Raw genomic sequence first — 19,566 nt, forward strand, 5'->3', positions numbered from 1 at the left:
AATAGCTGTGTTTTATTATGAAAAATGATCCATATGTGTTTTCTTCTAACACATAACAACCCAATAATTTGGGTTCCCGGCTTTAATCTGGCTAAGTTTTAAAACCCAACATTTAGTTTTATTCTGCTGGATAGATGGCTTTTTTGTATGGTTAATGGTAAGGAAGTGTGATATGTAGTTTTAAGACAAGTGGAGGAAAATGTTTGAAAAGTAAACTAACATAAAAAAAATAGAGATAGCTTTATGAAATTTTATTTCTTGGATCTACATCGTCATAAGTAATTGGCTTCAACAAATCACCATGCTGGTGATATGTTTAATAATCGAGTGGAACATGCAATTTTAGTAAGTTGATGAATGACCTAGAGATTTTCAAAATTTTGCAGTTTTACTACATAAATCGCCTGCTAGAGAACATTTACAAGCATTTTGCTATTCGTAATGTGTTGTTTTTTTGGTGATATCTGATATGTTTTTAAATAAAAGGAGAGGAAGGAGAAACTTCGTTTTTGATGAGAGAAAGTGAGTTAAATTGATGGGATAATGTAAATGATTTTATCTTATTATAATAAAACACAAAAAGTCATAACTAAAGTCTTACAGCCAAAATAATAAACGTCCAATAGTGAAGGGTTTGGTCTTACTCCATGAACTAAATTCAAAATGTTATGAATAAAAAAAATTCCCACTAAGTGACGTTTACTAAGTTAAACCACCAAAGAAGGTGTATTAGATCCAAATATGTCATTTGTATTCGAAATAAAAAAAAATTAATATTGCTTATTTAATTTTGTAAACATGTGTTTGGTTTGACAAGTTTTTAAACTATTTCAACTTATTGGATAATCAGCCATCAACCGAAAAAGAAAAATATTAAACAAGGTATGTCCAGTGCAAAGTTTGTAAAAGAAAATATAAGACAATTTATTGCGGTTGTTGAAGATGACCTATATGGGGACACAAGAGATGGACATATTCCTTTTTATTATTCATTTAAATAAATAAAAGCGAACCAGAAAACAGAGACACAATACAAACAATTAAAAAATTATAATAATCTTGACAAAAACAAATAATCAAGACAATTCCCAGATGCGTTTACTAATTATCATAATTTTCTGTCAAAATCTATTCGAAAAAATCCAAGTCTACCTAACTTTGTGAAATTTCAAACAACCCAACAGGAATCGTATTTATTGTAGTAGATTTTCTTAAGGGATTTTTGATAAACGTCACTTTACTTTTCATCGGACATTTTGGTTTAATTTATTGAACATTTCAACTCGCAGCTTAACTCTTATTCCCTGGTTTAGTAAACTCGCAGAATAAAGGTTTTTTTTGTATTAATTTGGCTGTATGTGCTTATAAAAATTATATAACATAAACCTCCAATTTTTAAGAAAAATAAAATCGAGTGTTGGTACTATCTCCCTTCAATTTTCTGATGTATTTTTTGCCAAATGCTAAACAATTAAACATGTGACGGTCTTCATATCATATTTTTATTTTCTATATTTTACTAAAACATATAAATCGTTTACCTTTTGCAGAAACAAAACACAGCCACATGCGCATCCAGCATAAACAGCACCCAAATTACTTAAAACTGCATTACCGACAAATAAATCACTTCAGCACGTCAAAATGCACGTACACCCTTAAGACAATTAAAAAACCAACTGAAAACTTCATGGCAATGACATACCCACCATTGTTGTGTGTACTAAAACCAAAAAACAAGTTTCCATCTCCTACTACCTACTGTCTGGCTCTGGTTTTTTTTGTAAATGGCTGGTTAAATATATTTTACATCTCGTTCGGTTGCGTTGATAAAGAAAAATATTTAAACTCAATTAATTTCAATCACGCGAGTGTAAGTTAACAAAATTTTACAAAAACATAAACCACATTGTCATGATTGAACAATAAACCATTCAATAATTCAAAAACGAAAAAGGTAAATCCACAAAATTAACTTGAGAATCTCCCAAAAAAAAAAATTGCCGTCGAGGTTACAATATAAAATAAAAGTTCTTGCTTCTGCTTTTCATAAGAAAGGGAAGGCATTACCAGAGAATTAACAAAAGAAGAATTCTTCAAAAATGAAAAAAAAGAAAAGAAAAAGAAAACGTTCCTTGCAAATGCAACTTCATAGCATTTGTTGTAAATTTGGAAATTTTACAAAGTGCATTTTATCTTAAGCATTGCAACAAATCAAAAATTAAATTAAGTGAAAACGAAAACTTAAAATTTTACCAACCAAAGCTCTTCTATTGGTGCTACTTGTGCCTTGTGCTTCTGCTTCTGCTTCTACTTCTGCTGCTGCTGCTGCATTCCTCTGAATCTGAATGAAAATCATGTGTGTTGTGCTGTGTGTGCATAATTTTTCTTTCTATCATCAACGAGGCGAAAAGTTTAATTTGTAATTAAATTATATACAATATTCGTGTATAATTGGTTTAAGTTTTATTCCAATGTGTAATTTAATTATTAGACGAATCCACCGAGAATATACTGCATCCTACGTTCAACGTTTGTATAGTTTTTTAGCTGGGCAAGTGTTTTCTTCTCCGTCTTCAGTTCTGTTCATCATCCATTTAGCGTTTAAGTGGGCGCAGCACACCTCAATCTAAAAAAAAAGAAAAAAAAAATCGCGTGCTTAACCTTTTCATTTTCAGAAGAAAAGAAAATTTCTATTTCTTTGTAATTTTTTTTATATAGTTTTTGATCCTCAAGAACGAAGAATATAAGACGAAGGCAACATCTGTTGTCCATTGAGTTCTGGAGCTCCACTAGCTAAACAAAGTGACCGTATTGTTTTTTTCCTTATCTAAAAAGTGTGTTTTTTTCAATTTGTTGTTGTATTGTGTACCCAAAAGTTACATAAATTTTGGCACAATCGAGGTTTAATAAGTGAGATAGGGTACAAGAAAAAAAATACGACGAAGCGAGAACTTTAATCAAGATCTCACGGTCAGGCCAGTGACAAAAATACAACAAGAAAACACGAGGACCCACCTAACCACCTCTGCTATTTTTTAATTGAATTTTGTCCATGACGAACGTGGGTTCGGTTTGGATATGGAATCAATGCGACAGACAGAATTTTGTTGTTGTTTGTACATCTAAACATTTTTCGTTGCAATGGAAAGTGAACACTGCACACCAAGGGCAAAGGTGTACCTATTTTATTTGTTTGTTATTTTGTGAACACTTCGAGTTTGATTTCTTTCTGTTGAATTGAAAAAATATATTCTTTATTGTCTATTATTTGTTTCGGATGACTCGTTGTTATTAAATAATTTTTCGATATACTAAGTAGGTACGTGTAAATCCAAATGGATTTGTTGTATTTTTATTGATTGTATAATTTAAATCATCACAAAAACAAAAGTCATTCGAGATGCTCGAGTTAGGTTTGTTCAAAGTTACAAAAACAAACATTTCATATTGATTCTTTTGTTTTTGTGAAACAACAAAGTAATATTCACAGCCAAGGACAATTTGTATACAATTTGAATTCAAACTACTGACGAAAGTTTGAAGAACTAAGAACTAAGATTGTACTTCATAGAGCCACCCGTGTCTAGATCTTTTACTAAACCCAGAAAAAAAAGAAATAATTCTTTCCACGCATTCAAACTTTCTAAACCACAAGACAAACTTTGTTTGAAATGTTGCTACAGTATTAAACTTAAATGAAATGCTTAAAAAATAAGCGATTTTTCTGCTCACATAGTTAAGATCTATAACTTAAGGGTTGAGCTTCTTTGTATCCGAGTAAAATAGTCTTTTCCTTGGTGTTCATACTTTCTAAAAGACCCCATTTTTGGCTATAGTAAAGAATTCAAACCTCCCCTTTATATTCTATTATAGCGATTAGACTAAAATGAAAGAATTAAGGGTTGAATGTGTTTTATATAGAAAAGATACTTACTTGTACTTCTCTTTTTACTAACTCCATTGCAATATAGGGAACTTGAAAAATGTTTCCTAAGACAAGGATGGTGAATATTTGCAAATACCTACTGAAAGTTTGCGCCAAATGTCTCATTGAGCAATATTTTTGGGTAGATGTAGGATTTTATTATTATTATATATTTATTAAACAAGTAATAAATTACATGCTAATATAAAATTATTGAGCTTCTGGCTGCAAAGGCCTACCGCCTAAGAGAATATCATTGATCTTAATTATATTTGGCAAACTTGGGTATCTCAGCGTTTGGATGAATTCGTTTCCATTTAGAATATTTCTTTGATTGGCCTTGTTCTGTTGCAGTTTTGGAGCAGGTGTTGGAGGTCAGATGTAGTATTGTAGGTAGGACAAATAGGAGGAGGTTCTTTTTTGAGGAGGTGGAGGTGGGTGGCAGACGTATGGCCAAGTCGGAGTCGTTTGTAGGGATCGTTGGATCCACCCGCGCATAGTAGTTATTGTATATTCTCCATTCTTTTTCTTGTTTGCCATTCTTGGTGTAAATATTATAGAGGTAGTTTGGTGACTTGCTTACAAGCCTGGCGGCTTTATCCGCAAGCTCATTGCAACCGATGCCAAGGTGTCCAGGGGTCCACATTAGTTTTATGTGATGGTTTGAATCTACCAATAAGGAGCGGATGTTGTGCATTTTGACAGCTTTGATCGCAGAGAGACTATCTGTACATATAATCTGCTTATTTCATTCTTTTAAAGCCTCTTGAATTTCAGTAAAAATGAAAAAGGCTTCAGCAGGTAAAATTGATGCGGTTTTTAGGAAGTAATCCAAAAGGTTTCGTCTTCATTTGTGATTGCTAAGGTTATATTCTCTGAGGTTTTGGACCCATCCGTAAAAGAGAATTTTCAGTTTTTACTGACTACACCTTGCTGCTTGGTTTTAAGATGCCCGGTTGGGGATTTCGGAGCGTTGCCATAAATAAAAATAAATCTATTTTACTTAATTAAAATCTTAATGTTTTATTTTAGGAAAATGCTTACCAATTATTGATTTTTTACATCTGTTTTTTTTTTTTTTAATTTGTTTATTATGTTTTTGAATTGTTTTTATTGGAGAATAATTGCAATTATAAATAATTCTCCACATTGGTAACTTTTCCAATGACAAATCTTCTTTGTTTAAAAAATGGCATAAGTAATCAAATGCAATTTGTCTTTTAGCCGCATTGAAAAAAGTTGTTATCAAAAAGCAACTTTGTTGCTTTGTTTGTTTGCCGAGCCATGAGCTCTTAAGTTCCTAACTTGCTCATGGATAACATTTTATTTAACAAAAAAAGAAACAACATTAAAACCAGTTCAGTGCTCAATTGCTCCGCTATGTCCCCAGCTAATATCTAAAAGTCGAAATGCGCTCAAGGGCATAATTAAGTTTAATCCATCGCATTATCCATCCACGGACATTTAGAGGGTTATTTTTTAAAAGCTATAGGAAAGTTTAAAAAAAAAACACATAAAAACACATCAGCTTAGTCGAATTTTCTCACACTCTTTTAAACATTTCGGCCGGTATCTCACGAATAAATGCTTAAATGTTGTCTTCAAATACGTCAATTGAAACGGGCTTGGAAGCATAGACATGAGCTTTAACATAGCCCCACAGAAAATAGTCCAAAGGCGTTAAATCGCACAATCTAGGTGGCCAATTGACCGGTCCCGAACGTGAAATAAAATGTTCACCGGACTTGCCTCTCAATGAGTCCATTGTGGCGCATGCTGTGTGGGATGTGACACAGTCTAGTTGAAACCACTTGTCATGCAAGTCAAGCTCTTGCATTTTGGGCAGAAAAAGTTGGATATCATCTCACGGTAGCGCTCACCATTCACAGTTACGTTACGAATCGCATCATCTTTGAAGAAGTACGGTCCAATGATGCCACCAGCCCATAAACCGCACCAAACTGTGACTTGTTTTAGATGCATTGGTAGCTCTTACAATGCTTCTGACTGATGTTCACTCCAAAATCGACAACTTTGCTTATTTACGTACAAATTGAGACAAAAATGAGCTTCGTCGTTGAACACAATTTTCGGTAAAAACGTGGATCTTAAGCCAACTTTCCAAGAGCTCATTTACCAAAAATGTACTTTGCAGTAAGTCGTTCGGCTTTAATTCTGGCACCAGCTGTATTTTGAAAGGCATCACACTTAAATCCTTCCGCAAATTTGTTTACGTTGTTGAGTAACAGAGGCCCAATTGCTGCGAATCGATAATTGATGGTCATCTTTAACCCTGCCGATACAACTGCAATATTTGCTTCAGTACTCACTCCATACGCACTCTACGTAAGCGTGTTGATGGTTTTATGTCCAACAATGTAAATTTGGTGCGAAATTTAGTCACAATAGCCCCTAATAGCCGCTTCATTGGGTCGATTAAACTGACCATACAATGGAAAAAGGGATGAACTTTCTTAACAGTGCACGCATTTTGTAAGACGATTCATGGTTAATTTATAGACCAAACTAAAGATGTTTGACAGTGAAACAAAACACGAAACGTGCATCAGCTGTTTAAACCAGTGTTGCCAAAAAGATAATAGCTAAAAAATCACCCTTAGTTTGTACTTCTTTTTTGACACATAAAGCCAAATGTATAGATCTAAAAACTCAATAAGATTTAAATTTATATCTTATTTCCTGACTTTTTTTTTAAAGTTTTTATAAACTCATTGCAGCATTACTACATTTGCTCCTAAGTTGTGGATTATCATACTTGAAATGAGGGTCTGCAGAGTCCTGGAGGGATTGCTAGAAAAGAAAATGCTTGATCTTGATAATGTGTCATTTCAGGAAGCCAAACCGTAAAATGCTTTGTAGCCCCAACCTTCTGATACCAAGAATTAAAATTCCCTAACTTCGTTATGTAACATGAAGGGCTCACGGTAGATGTTTTCGATTTGTTTTCTGGAGCAAAGAAATTCCTTAGACGCCTGCGTATCAACGTGAACTTATATCCAGTACTTCAATTCCTTACAAAAGTTCAAGTGACATTAAAATAATAAAAAAACACTCCATCTTCCTTAATTCAATAAAATAGTGTTGTCACTGTGAAATTGACATCCATTTTATAATCTACAGCCTTTGAAAACTAAGTTATGACAGTTCAAATCTATTCATGCGCCGTGTGAAAATCTGTAGGACCCATCAAACTTGCATCGAGAATGACATTAAAACAAAATTTCCGTCTTCCCCCTTCCGTAATATCTAGCAATTACTTTTTCTTAAAAGGGTTATTGAATTAAGCAACACGATATGAAATCACTTAACATTATGCAAAACCAAAAAAAAGGTAATGATCAGAAACCTTTCCTCTTTCCAAATACTGAGAGATGTTTGGTTTGAAAGGATGTTGAGATAATTATTCTAAGGTACCATATCATAGTTAGAACCCAGCATTTTAAAATCTTGTGTTTTATTAGAACCTGAATTGACTTTCTATTATTTTACATATTTTCATATTCTTACTGGGATTGACTACAAGGTCAATCATGTACGGCTCTAAAGGGCAATATATAGATCGCACCATCCATATTTTTACCAATATAAATCTCATGCAACGTATTCAAAGCGTTGCAATGCACGCGGTGCGGATATGCGCTACTTGATCATAAAACAAGAAACTCCTTGGTTTGTTGTATTACGCATGAGTTAAACTTATTTTTAGACCCTTACCATTAAATTTTGAAATCGATTTTTTGTTTTGTTGTTATTCATTTCATTCTAAAATCGATGTGAATGTCACGTAGAAGAACATCGTGACAAATTTGATGCGGATACCAACAGTCAATACACTTTAATTGTAATTTCCGGTCGGTGGTTCACCTGTTAAGATATTTTTTTTGTTTTGTTTCTCTTTCACTTGTGTGTACGTATCGTGTGAGTATCAGATGGTAACGATCAGTATTGAAAAAAGGCGTAAAGTTGTTCGAGTATTGAAGGTTCAAGTTTTGAGTAGAAAGAAAGAAACAGAAAATTACAGTATATCTGACTGAACGCATTCATGTACTCTAAAGTTAGAAATTATGGTTCAAAATTGTGCCAAGAAAAATAATAATGTTTAAAACTGAAAACTGCGTAGCCTTATGCCACAGAGAAAATTAATTTAAAAGAAAAAGTATTGTATCGGACCCTCTTTTTTAATATTGTAGCGTCAAGCGTATCTCTTTCTGCTCTTTCTCATAGTTTTTTTTTTTAAGACTTATAATGTTTATCTTGATCATTAAACTACTTTTGTTTCAAGAGAGAATAAATGGATGTCTGAAATACGTAACTTAGAAATAGGTGAATAAATGTTGAGGTTTATACTAAGCAACCAGAAAAAAATATTCAGAAAATCATCAAAAGCAAGTTAAAAATCCTTTACGAAAGACCGACTTTACAGATTTTTATTGTACTGAAGTAACGCCCCCTAAAAGACTAGATAAAAATACTTATTCAAAAGGTGCCCTTTAAACTAGTTGCATTGAGAGACTTACTTAGTTTTATTTTCTAATAGTTAATGTCCCCGATATCTGTGTCTTTGGTGAATTTGGCATTAAATTTACCTAATATTAGACATTGTTGTGCTTGTCTAGCTTATTCAGCTACACCAATACATTTCCAAACCAGTTTTAATCTCATGCTGTGATTATAAAAAATGTTTAAGTTTTTTTTAGAGTTTATAATTTAAAATTTTATGACTGAAACCGATTGAAGAGGCTTGATTAAAATAAATAGGTACTTGGAAATACTTAAAGGTATTGCAAAAATCAGTAAGTCATTAAACACCTTCTTCAACACTTTACCTACCTGTCACGAGTATAGTTCACTTAATTATTCTTACGCCCACTAAACTATTACAATGCGCTCAAAACATTCAAAAAAAAAACCCGGTTTCTCATGACATCATGTAAATCCTCTTCTCTCACTCCTTCTTCCGTGCACCTGATCACAAATCGGATTACAAATACCAATGCATTTAAATCAAATTTCCCAAGAGACCTACGACTTTGGAATTTTACCATCCATCCAGCACAGCACACTAAAGGTTCCACTAAATTTCATGGGAAAATGCATCGCAAACGTTTGTTGCCCCTAATTTCTCGTATCTATTGAAAAAATTTGCCACTTCATCAAATAAAAAGTTAAAAAAAAAAAAAAACATAAAGAGGGTCTCTCTCGACAAATGCTAATGCATTTTTGAAAATTTTCGATCAAATCAATTACCTGCAAATGAATGACCCCATGAAGAATGATAATTTTTTTTGCATTTCTTTTCACTTTCCTGTGTGTGGCTGTGTCGGGTTTGGGTCGTTCGTTGGATCGATCGGTTAGTTGGTTTCTCAGGCAAAGATTTTATAGGTATATAGTGAAGTCATAGTGTAAGTATGCGCATCAGCTCAGCCAGCGCATCGCATCGCAGCTCAGCGAACCCAGACCAGAGCAGGCCAGGCCAGACGAAATGAACTTGTAAGAAGGAGGGATGATCTTTTTGAAAATTCCCAGGTAGAAGGGAATGACTTCAGGGGTTAAAAACCAAAAGATGTTCGATGAGATGAGAGAGTGTTGAATCTTTTTTTTTTTTTTTTGAGATGTATATATTCTTTACATTATGGTTTCGGCAACTATTCATTATCTATCTAGAAGAGGAGGAAAGGGAAGCATGAAGTAGAGAGGCAATAATGACAAGAAGATTTATGTGTGAATGTTTTGTGAGCCACAGATTCTTACCGACAATCCAGTGGTGCTGGTTGGTGGTAGGTAGGTAGGTAGAGAGAATATATACAATTTCCTGTAGTGGTAGTCTCTGCTCCTCAGTAACTTCTTCGTATTTGTTTTTTGCGTAAACTCCTTTGTGCACACTCAGTATCAAATTACAATACTGTATCGTCTTCTTTTTAAAGTAAAAAAGAAAATCGGCCTGCAAGAGGAGTTATCTCTTCTCTAGTCAGTCGTGTTTCTTGTGTGGGACACCAACTTACAACAGCAGCAGCAGGAGGTTTGAAAAATTCCTCCTTTTGTTTGCAAAAATAAGAAAAAAAAAACTAAAAGCAAAAAACTCGTATTTTTACAAACAAAAAGTAACCGTCATTGCTTTGATTTTTGGTTACAGATTTAAACACACACCTCTCCTTTTACGTATATTATGGAAAAAACATGTGTTCAGTCTGCTGATATTGAGTCAACTGCTTGCCATTCGAGGATCATCAATTCACTGACGGCAGCATCCCCATCACCATCAGTACCATCACCATTACCAGAAAATATATTGGCGGATAAATCCAAAACAATTGGGGCGCTCTCTTCTAACTCAAGATCGCCGCAAATGTCGTCCAAAGATTTACAGCTTCAGCTGCAGACAAAACACAATAACAAATTAAGTGATAAGAAAATCTACAAAAGCTATGAAAATCTAACCGAAGATGGTGAAGGTCGAGGTTGCAGCATATCTATGTCGACTCCTGCCGCTGAGAATATGGCGCTGTTCAAAGACGAAGATGATAGCCGATCGGGTTCAAGTGATGATATAACCACACCCATTGTTGATTTGCAGCGCCACAACCGCAACAGCAAAAACGATGACGATAAAACCGTCGTCGCGCCACCATCATCTACGAATGTAGTCCAAGTGATACAAGATCATAATCGGCGATTATGCCAAGATACAACGATGACAGCGAGCACTGGTGGAGTTGGAGTGGTGGGCATTTACCTCGAGACGCCAGTTATCGATGAGCAAATAGTTAGCGTTAACAGTCATGATTACGAAAAGGCCAAACCAAAAAGACTTAGCGATGAGTTCCTCATGTCTTCAGAGGATTGCTGCGATGACGAGCGGAACAACAGCACCAGCAGTACTAACAGCAGCAACGATAGTAACCCTCTAGCAATCCATAGAAATATTAGCATTAGTAAGACCGCAGAATGTTTAAGTAGTAATAATAGCAGCAATATTAGTGGAATTTTAAAAAAGGAAGGAATACTCAATGACTTGCTGAAATCTGTCATGAATGCCGATGGTATCATCGATGATGACGATGATGCGGGTAATTCGAAAAGTGGCAGAAGTACAGTAGGAATTGGAGTCGGAGGCGGATTGTGCGATTTCTATGGTGAATCTCAGTATGAAGGTGGCAATGTTGATAATATGGATGCGCATCCAGCCGCAAGTGGAAGTATGGCACTACGTTTCAAAAACATCAGCATTGACTACCATCCATTTGGTAATAAAGTTAAGAATGAAATAAATGATGTTGGGGTGGGGGTTGAAGTTGGGATTGGAGCAGATGTCGCGGACAATGATGTGCAATCAATGGACGCCATTGAACGTCGAGACTTTGAGGATGAACAAAGACTCACCGGTGGAATTATTTTAAAATCTAGTTCGTTAGCAAAGAATGATAGACTTAAATTAGAATTAGTTCAACTAAATGCGCAAAATGCTAATAACCAGCAACAGCGAGTAGTTTCATCAGATAGTAAGGTAAGTGTTTTCTGCTGTCTCTTTTTTAGTTTAATTTAAATAAGTTTAAACATAACATTAATGTGTTGTAATTTATAATGTTTTTAGTGCACCTACAAAGACCATTCAACAACACCGACCAGTAGCAGGCATTACAAAAGCAGATTAACCAAATCAACTGCCAAGATAAATCTTACCACTAGCCTAAATCATCCAGAAAGCACGGTTACAAATGGAGAAGAAGAGAGTCAAGAACAGAATCCAACTGAAAGCAAGGATCAGTCAGAAAGCTGCAACAATAGTTCAACGACAAATGATAATTATCACCATAAAGTACAACACCAACATGATCCAGAATCATGCAACCCTGGTCCGGAATCAGCTTCGTCAGCAGGCACCGATTCGTCCTCATCGCCGCTAAATTTGCGAACAACACTCCATGATAATCCCGCCAAGAAGCTTGTTGAGATCTTATCGAATCCAAATTCAAATGAAAGCTTGTCCGAGCATTCGTTCAATACCTCATCCAGTCATTCCCTGTCGCGTGCATCCAAACAGACACAACCAATAGTATGCCTTAGTTCTGAAGAAGAGATCCTCAAGAAAGCTATTGAAACAATCAATACGCTGCAGCAGAAGCTTGGTGGCGAGTGTATAAATGAAGATGATATTGCAACCACATCCTCCTCAGCACGTTGTCAGTACTCGGCCTTAAAATATCTACGCAATTCTCTGAGAAAAGATAACACGAGTAATTTGCAATGCGACGATCTTGCAACGGTATCTGTGTCTGGTTCTGGAAATGCAGCAGTCGAGGATAAATTGGTACCTGCAGCTTCACCTCTTTTCGCCATAAACAGCAACAGTCATTCAAATTTCCAACAAGAAGAATCCAACCAGCAACTGAACCACGAAGGACGGCGAGTGACAGAGTTTCCGTATCTTGATCATGCTTTGCCATTGGATAACGAATTCGATGAGGAAACTTGGGCCGATTGCGATGAGGGATCCGACGACGAGGTGTGCACATGCCATAAGGATAGTTTTTCCAATCAGCGAGAAAAGCGCGATACGTCTGACTTGCTTTCGGAGGATGCCCTGTCGAAGGATGTTGAGCTCTCGAGCTACATACAGATGGTTTCGATTTCTGAGGACACTCTTTCGCATGAGCATAGCATGTCCCCTGAATTCACGGGCCTTCAACGAAAACGGAAATTCAACGAAAGTCGTCTTCTAGATGCTGATCACTTTTTGAGCGACAGCGGACGGAAGCGTATTGCATATGATTATTCTTCAACGCCTCGCAGCTCGCAAACACTCATGCTGATTCCGAGTCCCTCAACCCCATTGGGACGACGTACTCCTAGGTCTTTGATTCCCACAAGAGATAATCCCCCGCCAGAGCTTCAAGATTGGCTAGTGCAATTCCAGCGATGGTCGCACGCTGAGCGGCTACTAGCCGTCGATAGACTGATTGAACATTGCGAGCCGACACAAGTTCGTCATATGATGAAAGTTATCGAACCGCAATTCCAGAGAGACTTCATTTCTCTGCTGCCACGCGAACTAGCGCTGCAAGTTCTAGCCTATTTAGATCCAACGGATCTGCTTAGAGCAGCGCAGACGTGTCGCAGCTGGAGATTCCTGTGCGATGATAACCTTTTGTGGAAGGAAAAATGTCGCAAAGCACAAATACTGATTGAGCCGAAGACAGATCGCCCGAAACGTGGCCGCGCTGGCAACATGCCTCCAATTGCATCGCCATGGAAGGCGGCCTACATGCGCCAACACATCATCGAAATGAATTGGCGTTCGCGTCCCATTCGAGAACCCAAAGTTCTGAAAGGTCACGACGATCACGTCATAACTTGCTTGCAATTCTCAGGAAATCGAATTGTCTCTGGATCAGATGATAATACACTTAAAGTTTGGTCTGCTGTCACCGGAAGGGTAAGAAAATGAATGCAATTTTATTCTTGACTTGTGTTTGATTGATTTTCTTTCTTTTCGAAACAGTGTCTGCGCACATTGGTGGGTCACACCGGAGGAGTTTGGTCATCCCAAATGTCTGGCAATATAATTATTTCTGGCAGTACGGACAGAACGTTGAAGGTTTGGGATATGGAAACGGGAGAGTGTGTGCACACACTGTTGGGACACACCTCAACTGTGCGGTGTATGCATCTACATGGCAAAAAGTAAGAAAAAAAAAACTAATTACCAAACCGTATTCGTATAATTAATAAATTTCTTTTATTTTTTTAGAGTTGTAAGTGGCTCACGGGATGCAACACTACGTGTTTGGGACATTGAACGTGGCAATTGTTTGCATGTTCTAGTTGGACATTTAGCCGCTGTTCGATGTGTGCAATATGATGGGAAACTTATTGTTTCCGGTGCCTATGATTATATGGTGAAAATTTGGCACCCAGAACGTCAGGAATGTCTTCATACGTTACAAGGTCATACGAACCGCGTATATTCGTTACAAGTAAGTTTATAATTGTTTTTTTTTTTTTTTTTTAAATTTATTTATAAATTCTTTATTTTGTGTTATTTTTTGTATAGTTTGATGGAATTCATGTTGTATCTGGATCTTTGGACACATCGATTCGCGTATGGGATGTAGAAACTGGCAATTGTAAACATACGCTTATGGGACATCAAAGTCTAACATCCGGCATGGAGTTGCGACAGAATATCCTTGTATCGGGTAATGCCGATTCAACAGTCAAAGTCTGGGATATCACTAATGGCCAATGTTTGCAGACACTTTCAGGTAAATTTAAAAAAATTGTTTTATTGTGGTTTTTGAGCTCAAGCGTTCTAATCTGGTGAAGGTCAAATAAAATATGTCGTGTGCTCGCTTCTTGTTTTCGTTAATCCCAAGAGCTTACGTCCTGATCTTTTTGAGTAAAAAACATAGTGAGGGATGTGAATGATTCAAGACATTAAAAAATAATTATTTTAAAAGATTAAATTTTTAAGGACATTTATGAGTTTTTAAAGCAAACGCCAAAAACACAGTAGCAACAGAAAAAAAGGCGATTTTTGGCTTGACGATCCATGGTCATTCCATAAAAAATTTCATAACAATAAACTACACACAAAATAAACTCGCAGGCGCGTTTAACTGGCCACTTCGTATTTCTGTAAATTTAAAGAAGCCAAGTAGTTTAGACCACATTACGTGTAAATAATGTTGAAAGCAAAATTTGATATTCGTTAAAGAATTAACACAAAAAAAAAAATTTTGATAACTTTTTATTTAACTGTTTGTTATTAGAAATTTAGTTAAATGATTAAAACGAATCCAATCGCATTGAAAATCCGTCAGTTTATGCCCTAAAAATCTTACTAAAAGATATTTTACCACTCTTCTCTTGGAACTGTCTTAAGCTCTCCTAAAGTGGAAGGGCATATGTTCTCCAAATTTTTGTGTCCAATATGCTCAATAGAGCGTGAAGGCAATGGCAAAACTGCAATTGTGACCTCAGTAAAGTAGTTACAAAAATTTTGTAGTGGTGGTGTGGATTAATAAAAAATGGTGATAATTTTATCACATGATTTTGGCAAACGTTTTCTACGTACACATATCTCACCATTCCCACTGCCTCTATCTCTCTCTATAGCTAATGCCTCTCCAAACTATTATTGACTCTCCAAGATAAACAATGTATTTGTTTGTGGAGCCATTTTGTGGCGATATCTCTAACTGGTCGGAAAGCTCTGATATTTAATTATGCAAACCTGCTTCTGATGTTGATGGGATCACTCAGACTAACATTGCTCACCTCAAAAAGACATGCTTCAGTTTGAGAACCAAAAGACATGTTTCAGCTTGAGAACCAGGTATGTTCCCGACTACAAAGCGATCATTTGGAGTTGAAATCCATCGACGCGACGGCTTTTTTTTTCCGAGAATCGCCTAATAGTTATAAAGAGCCTGCTAAGTTTATTGACACAGTTTTAAATGTTTTAGAATTTACAAAACAACAAATAGTCAGAAATCATAGTGAATCTTAAGAGATAGGGTGCCTTAAATGCAGACGGTTGGGTTATTTTGTCTGTGAGTGTTTCTTTCAAAAAAAAGTTCAATTTTCTTTATTAAAATTACTATCTAAACACTTGAAACCTTCATTAAATATAAATTTTGTATTTATTTTCTGTTTAAACAGGTCCAAATAAACATCAGTCGGCAGTGACTTGTCTTCAATTCAATTCAAGATTTGTGATCACAAGTTCAGATGATGGCACTGTAAAACTATGGGATGTCAAAACTGGTGAATTCATAAGAAATCTCGTTGCATTAGACTCTGGCGGATCTGGTGGTGTTGTGTGGCGTATACGGTAAGTTACAAACATTATTTACTTTCACAAAAATCGAACCTAAAAACTAATTTTTAAACTTTATTATTCCTTTTTTTTCAGAGCAAATGATACGAAATTAATTTGTGCAGTTGGCTCACGCAATGGCACAGAGGAAACCAAGTTAATGGTCTTAGATTTTGATGTTGAAGGTGCCTGCGTAAAATGTTCATAAGAGTGTTAAGTAAAAGTAATGTCGCGCATATAATCCAATACCGCACAGCAGTTCTTTTGCAAAAAGAATGTGTTTTTTTTTTAAAGTTCGCAAAAGGCAAACAGCAAAAAAGTAACATAACAAACTAAAATTATTCAAGAACGTAACAAATTGAGACTTAATTATTATTGTATACCTGTGTTGTAAAAAAAATGAAAAGAAAACAAACCTTAAATTATGCAAACAAACACAATAACAAAAACAAACAAACAAAAATACGGTAGAACTGGTATCTAATGCTTTATTAGGGCGGCGGTCGGCGGTAGTAGCAGCAGCAGCAACGTGAAAATGTAATGCGTATTTTTTTATTTTATATTTGTTACGTTCATTTGTTGGTTCGTTGACAGCCTCCCAGTAGAACTCTAGTTACTAAAGTCCTTACTTGTTTTTATAATATACAAAAAAAAAAAAAAACAAAATCAAACAAACACAAAACCGTATGTCTGTCTAGTGCTTAGAACCATCTTTTTTTTAATTTCGTATTTAATTAAATTTTGTTTGTAGAAAATTACACACAGATCGCATCAAAGCTTTATAATTATTATTAATATTACTTTAAAACAAAAAAAAACTCTTAATTAAGTTTCACACTTATTTGTAGGTTTCCTTTTTGTAATTAACTTTTTTTTTGTTCTATTAAATTATCTTTGTTTCTATTATAATGTGTATGTATATTTTTTTAATTAATCATAATTTTATTGTAATCGAATTGAATTTGTTACTTAATATCGTTTTTGAAATGTGTTAGAGAAACAAAATGTGAGTGTGGGTTAAAGAAGAGAAGCGACTTGTGATGTAGTTTGTGTCCCTAAACAAATATGTATTTTAATTCAGGATTTTCCGGATTGATTGGATTGAAAATTGTTTGTTTTGTTTTTGTCTGTAAAACATATATACAAGTACTGCCACACTGAGTCTATGATAACTTCGAATTAAATAAACAATACAAAGTGCAAAGAATAATTGGTTTTAATAAGTTTTTCCGGGAATTTATTTACCTATTTTATTAATTTAAAAACATCAAATATTAATTTTAGTTTGGTTAAAGTAAATTTATTACAATTTAATTAACTCAGAAATAAAACTTTAGCTCATGTTTGATTAAGTTAGAGTATGCGTGTTTTTAAACAAGGATTTTGCGGAAAGCCTATTAAAAGAATGCTCTTAACAATCGTTTGTTGTTTTTTGTCATTTGATGTTTAAAATAATCAAAAGAAAGGCTTCCATTCAATTACACAGTTTTTAAGCTTTAGTACTATTCGTTTCAACACCGTTGTGGTGTTTCAGTTATTTAAACAATTTTAAACTTTACTTTATTGTTTGTGATGACTGTTGGCAATATTTACTAGCAATTCGCTTTGTTTTTAGACACAGAAAAATTAAAAAAAAATATAACTAAAGTTGCTAACCGTATGGAACCGTTTTTCTTTAACAGGTTCACAACATTCAGTTTAACTTAACCTATTTTTTGTAGTCCTATTCCTTTACTCATGTTTAGTCTCTATTATCTTAAATAGACGAAACGAATTTTAATTGTTTATTTCTTATTGAAAAGCTAAACAAATTGCAACCTCTCGACTTTATCATAACCAAGTGGGTAACAAAAGAGTATAACAGACATAAAATTGAATTAAAAGAAAATGAAATCAATGCTATGCAAATTTTATTTGTCTTACAAAACTCTGAATCAAGTACAAACAATAAAACTTCTTTCTACTCATAGTTTATTATAATTTTGTGGTACATACATCGAAGAAAAGAACCCCTTACTTTTTTTTTTTTTTCCACGAAACAAACAAACAAATGAAAAACGATATTATTGTTTTCTTAGATAATTTTTTAAAGTTTTTTTTTCTAGAATAAAATTATGATTACATAAAGAATGGTCACTTAAACCCAAACTATATTATTTCATTTCTTTTTAAATGGAAAAATTGAAATATATTTTCCTTATATATTTAATTTACACAAATAAGAAAAAAAAGAAACAATTGTTATGTTATTAAATTTTAATTGGTGGCGCTTCCTCCCTTCGTTCGTTTTCGTTAGATGATACTCTTTTTTCCAAACTTTACAAAAGAAAAAAAGAAAAAAAATCTGTTAATTTATATTTGTTATATTTAATTTGTTGATCAAATATTAATATATTTCTTTTTATTTATTTGATCAAAATGCAGGTTTTTGTTTATATTTTGTGGTTTAATTTTTTGGTTAATTCGCCTATATTCTATATTTTGTTTCATTAAAAAAACACAAAGTGTATAGCAAAACAACAAATAAACAAAACATAATACTGTTAATCCGAGTCTTTTTTTAATCTTTTCACTAGTATTAGAAAGTAATTATAATAAAACTACAAACATAAAAATACAACAAAAAAAAAAACCGCTGGTAAAAATATAAACATATATATTGTTATTAAAATATATAAATGCATAAGAAAGTATAAACATAATATGCCACAGAATTGCCATGGAAAAAAATTAAAAGAAAAAAGAAAAACATGAAAAAACATAACTTAACAAAATACAAAAAAAAGTATACATATAAAATAAAAGATTCGCATTAATTTTTAGTAATGTAAAATATAAATATGATAATTCTAATATTTAATTATAGACTGATTTGATAGTAACTATTTTAATTATTATCAGTTTTAGGTTATTTCATAACATAATTATATAAAAAAAAAACAAAAACAAAATAACAATACACCTTCATATTATAAAATTAAATAATTATAAAACAAAAACAAAACTTATGGAAAGGATGTTTGATAAAATGAGAAAATCAACTTTATTTTTTAATTTCATGGTTAGTCAATTAAAAGTAAACAAACAAAAAAACAAAAATCATTGTAATATTACTACATAAAACAACACACTTTTATTTCCATAAATTAAATAAATGAAATACATTTTTGTTTTAGTTATTTGTGTTTTTAGGAACACTTTATTTTAATATTTTATGTTTTAACAATTTTCACACATTATTCATTTTATTTCGTTTTGTTTAGTCTTAAAAAATGTTTTTAATTGAATTTTATAGTTGGCCAAAAAAAAAAATAAATAAAAGAGAATTTATAAATGAAAAAAAAAAAATGAAAACAAACAAATTATAAATAAACAACAAAAACAAAATATGGAAAGAAAATAATTATTAACAATTAAATTTCTTTTAATACAATTTTAAAAACTAAAATAACAACACAACAAATTTCAAGTAATGAGTAATAAACAAATACAAAACAAAATATCATATTTTTAAATGTTTGTCTTCTTTTGAAATAAAAAGAATTTTTAGCTCCATTTAATGTAAGTAAGTCACTGATTGGTTGAAATAATCGATTTTAAGAAAAGGCTTTTGTCGGATTAATACAGGAAAACTGGTAATGCTAAAGTTTCCCCCAGAATTTGAGGGTATTGGAAGAAAAAAAAATCCACCAAACGGAATCTTTAAATTCATAAAACAGATCGGGTATTTATTATAATAAAGGGTGTCCCAAAATTAACGCAAGATTTTAATTAAATAGAAAACGCCGTTTTTAGTCTT

At 33.6% G+C, this 19,566-nt stretch overlaps 1 protein-coding gene across 1 annotated transcript; it reads left to right on the top strand.

The window, feature by feature from the left end:
* Positions 1-1,756: 1,756 nt before the first annotated feature.
* Positions 1,757-18,752, top strand: LOC129944999 (F-box/WD repeat-containing protein 7). Its single transcript, XM_056054656.1, has 8 exons — positions 1,757-1,957; positions 10,083-11,453; positions 11,541-13,382; positions 13,449-13,630; positions 13,698-13,923; positions 14,001-14,211; positions 15,611-15,782; positions 15,864-18,752. The coding sequence occupies exons 2-8, from the start codon at positions 10,116-10,118 to the stop codon at positions 15,973-15,975; spliced, it is 4,083 nt and encodes a 1,360-aa protein (XP_055910631.1). The 5' UTR covers positions 1,757-1,957; positions 10,083-10,115; the 3' UTR covers positions 15,976-18,752.
* The last annotated feature ends 814 nt before the right edge of the window (positions 18,753-19,566 follow it).

This window comes from Eupeodes corollae, chromosome 2, assembly GCF_945859685.1.
Source record: "Eupeodes corollae chromosome 2, idEupCoro1.1, whole genome shotgun sequence".
In the NCBI taxonomy this organism is placed as follows: domain Eukaryota; kingdom Metazoa; phylum Arthropoda; class Insecta; order Diptera; family Syrphidae; genus Eupeodes; species Eupeodes corollae.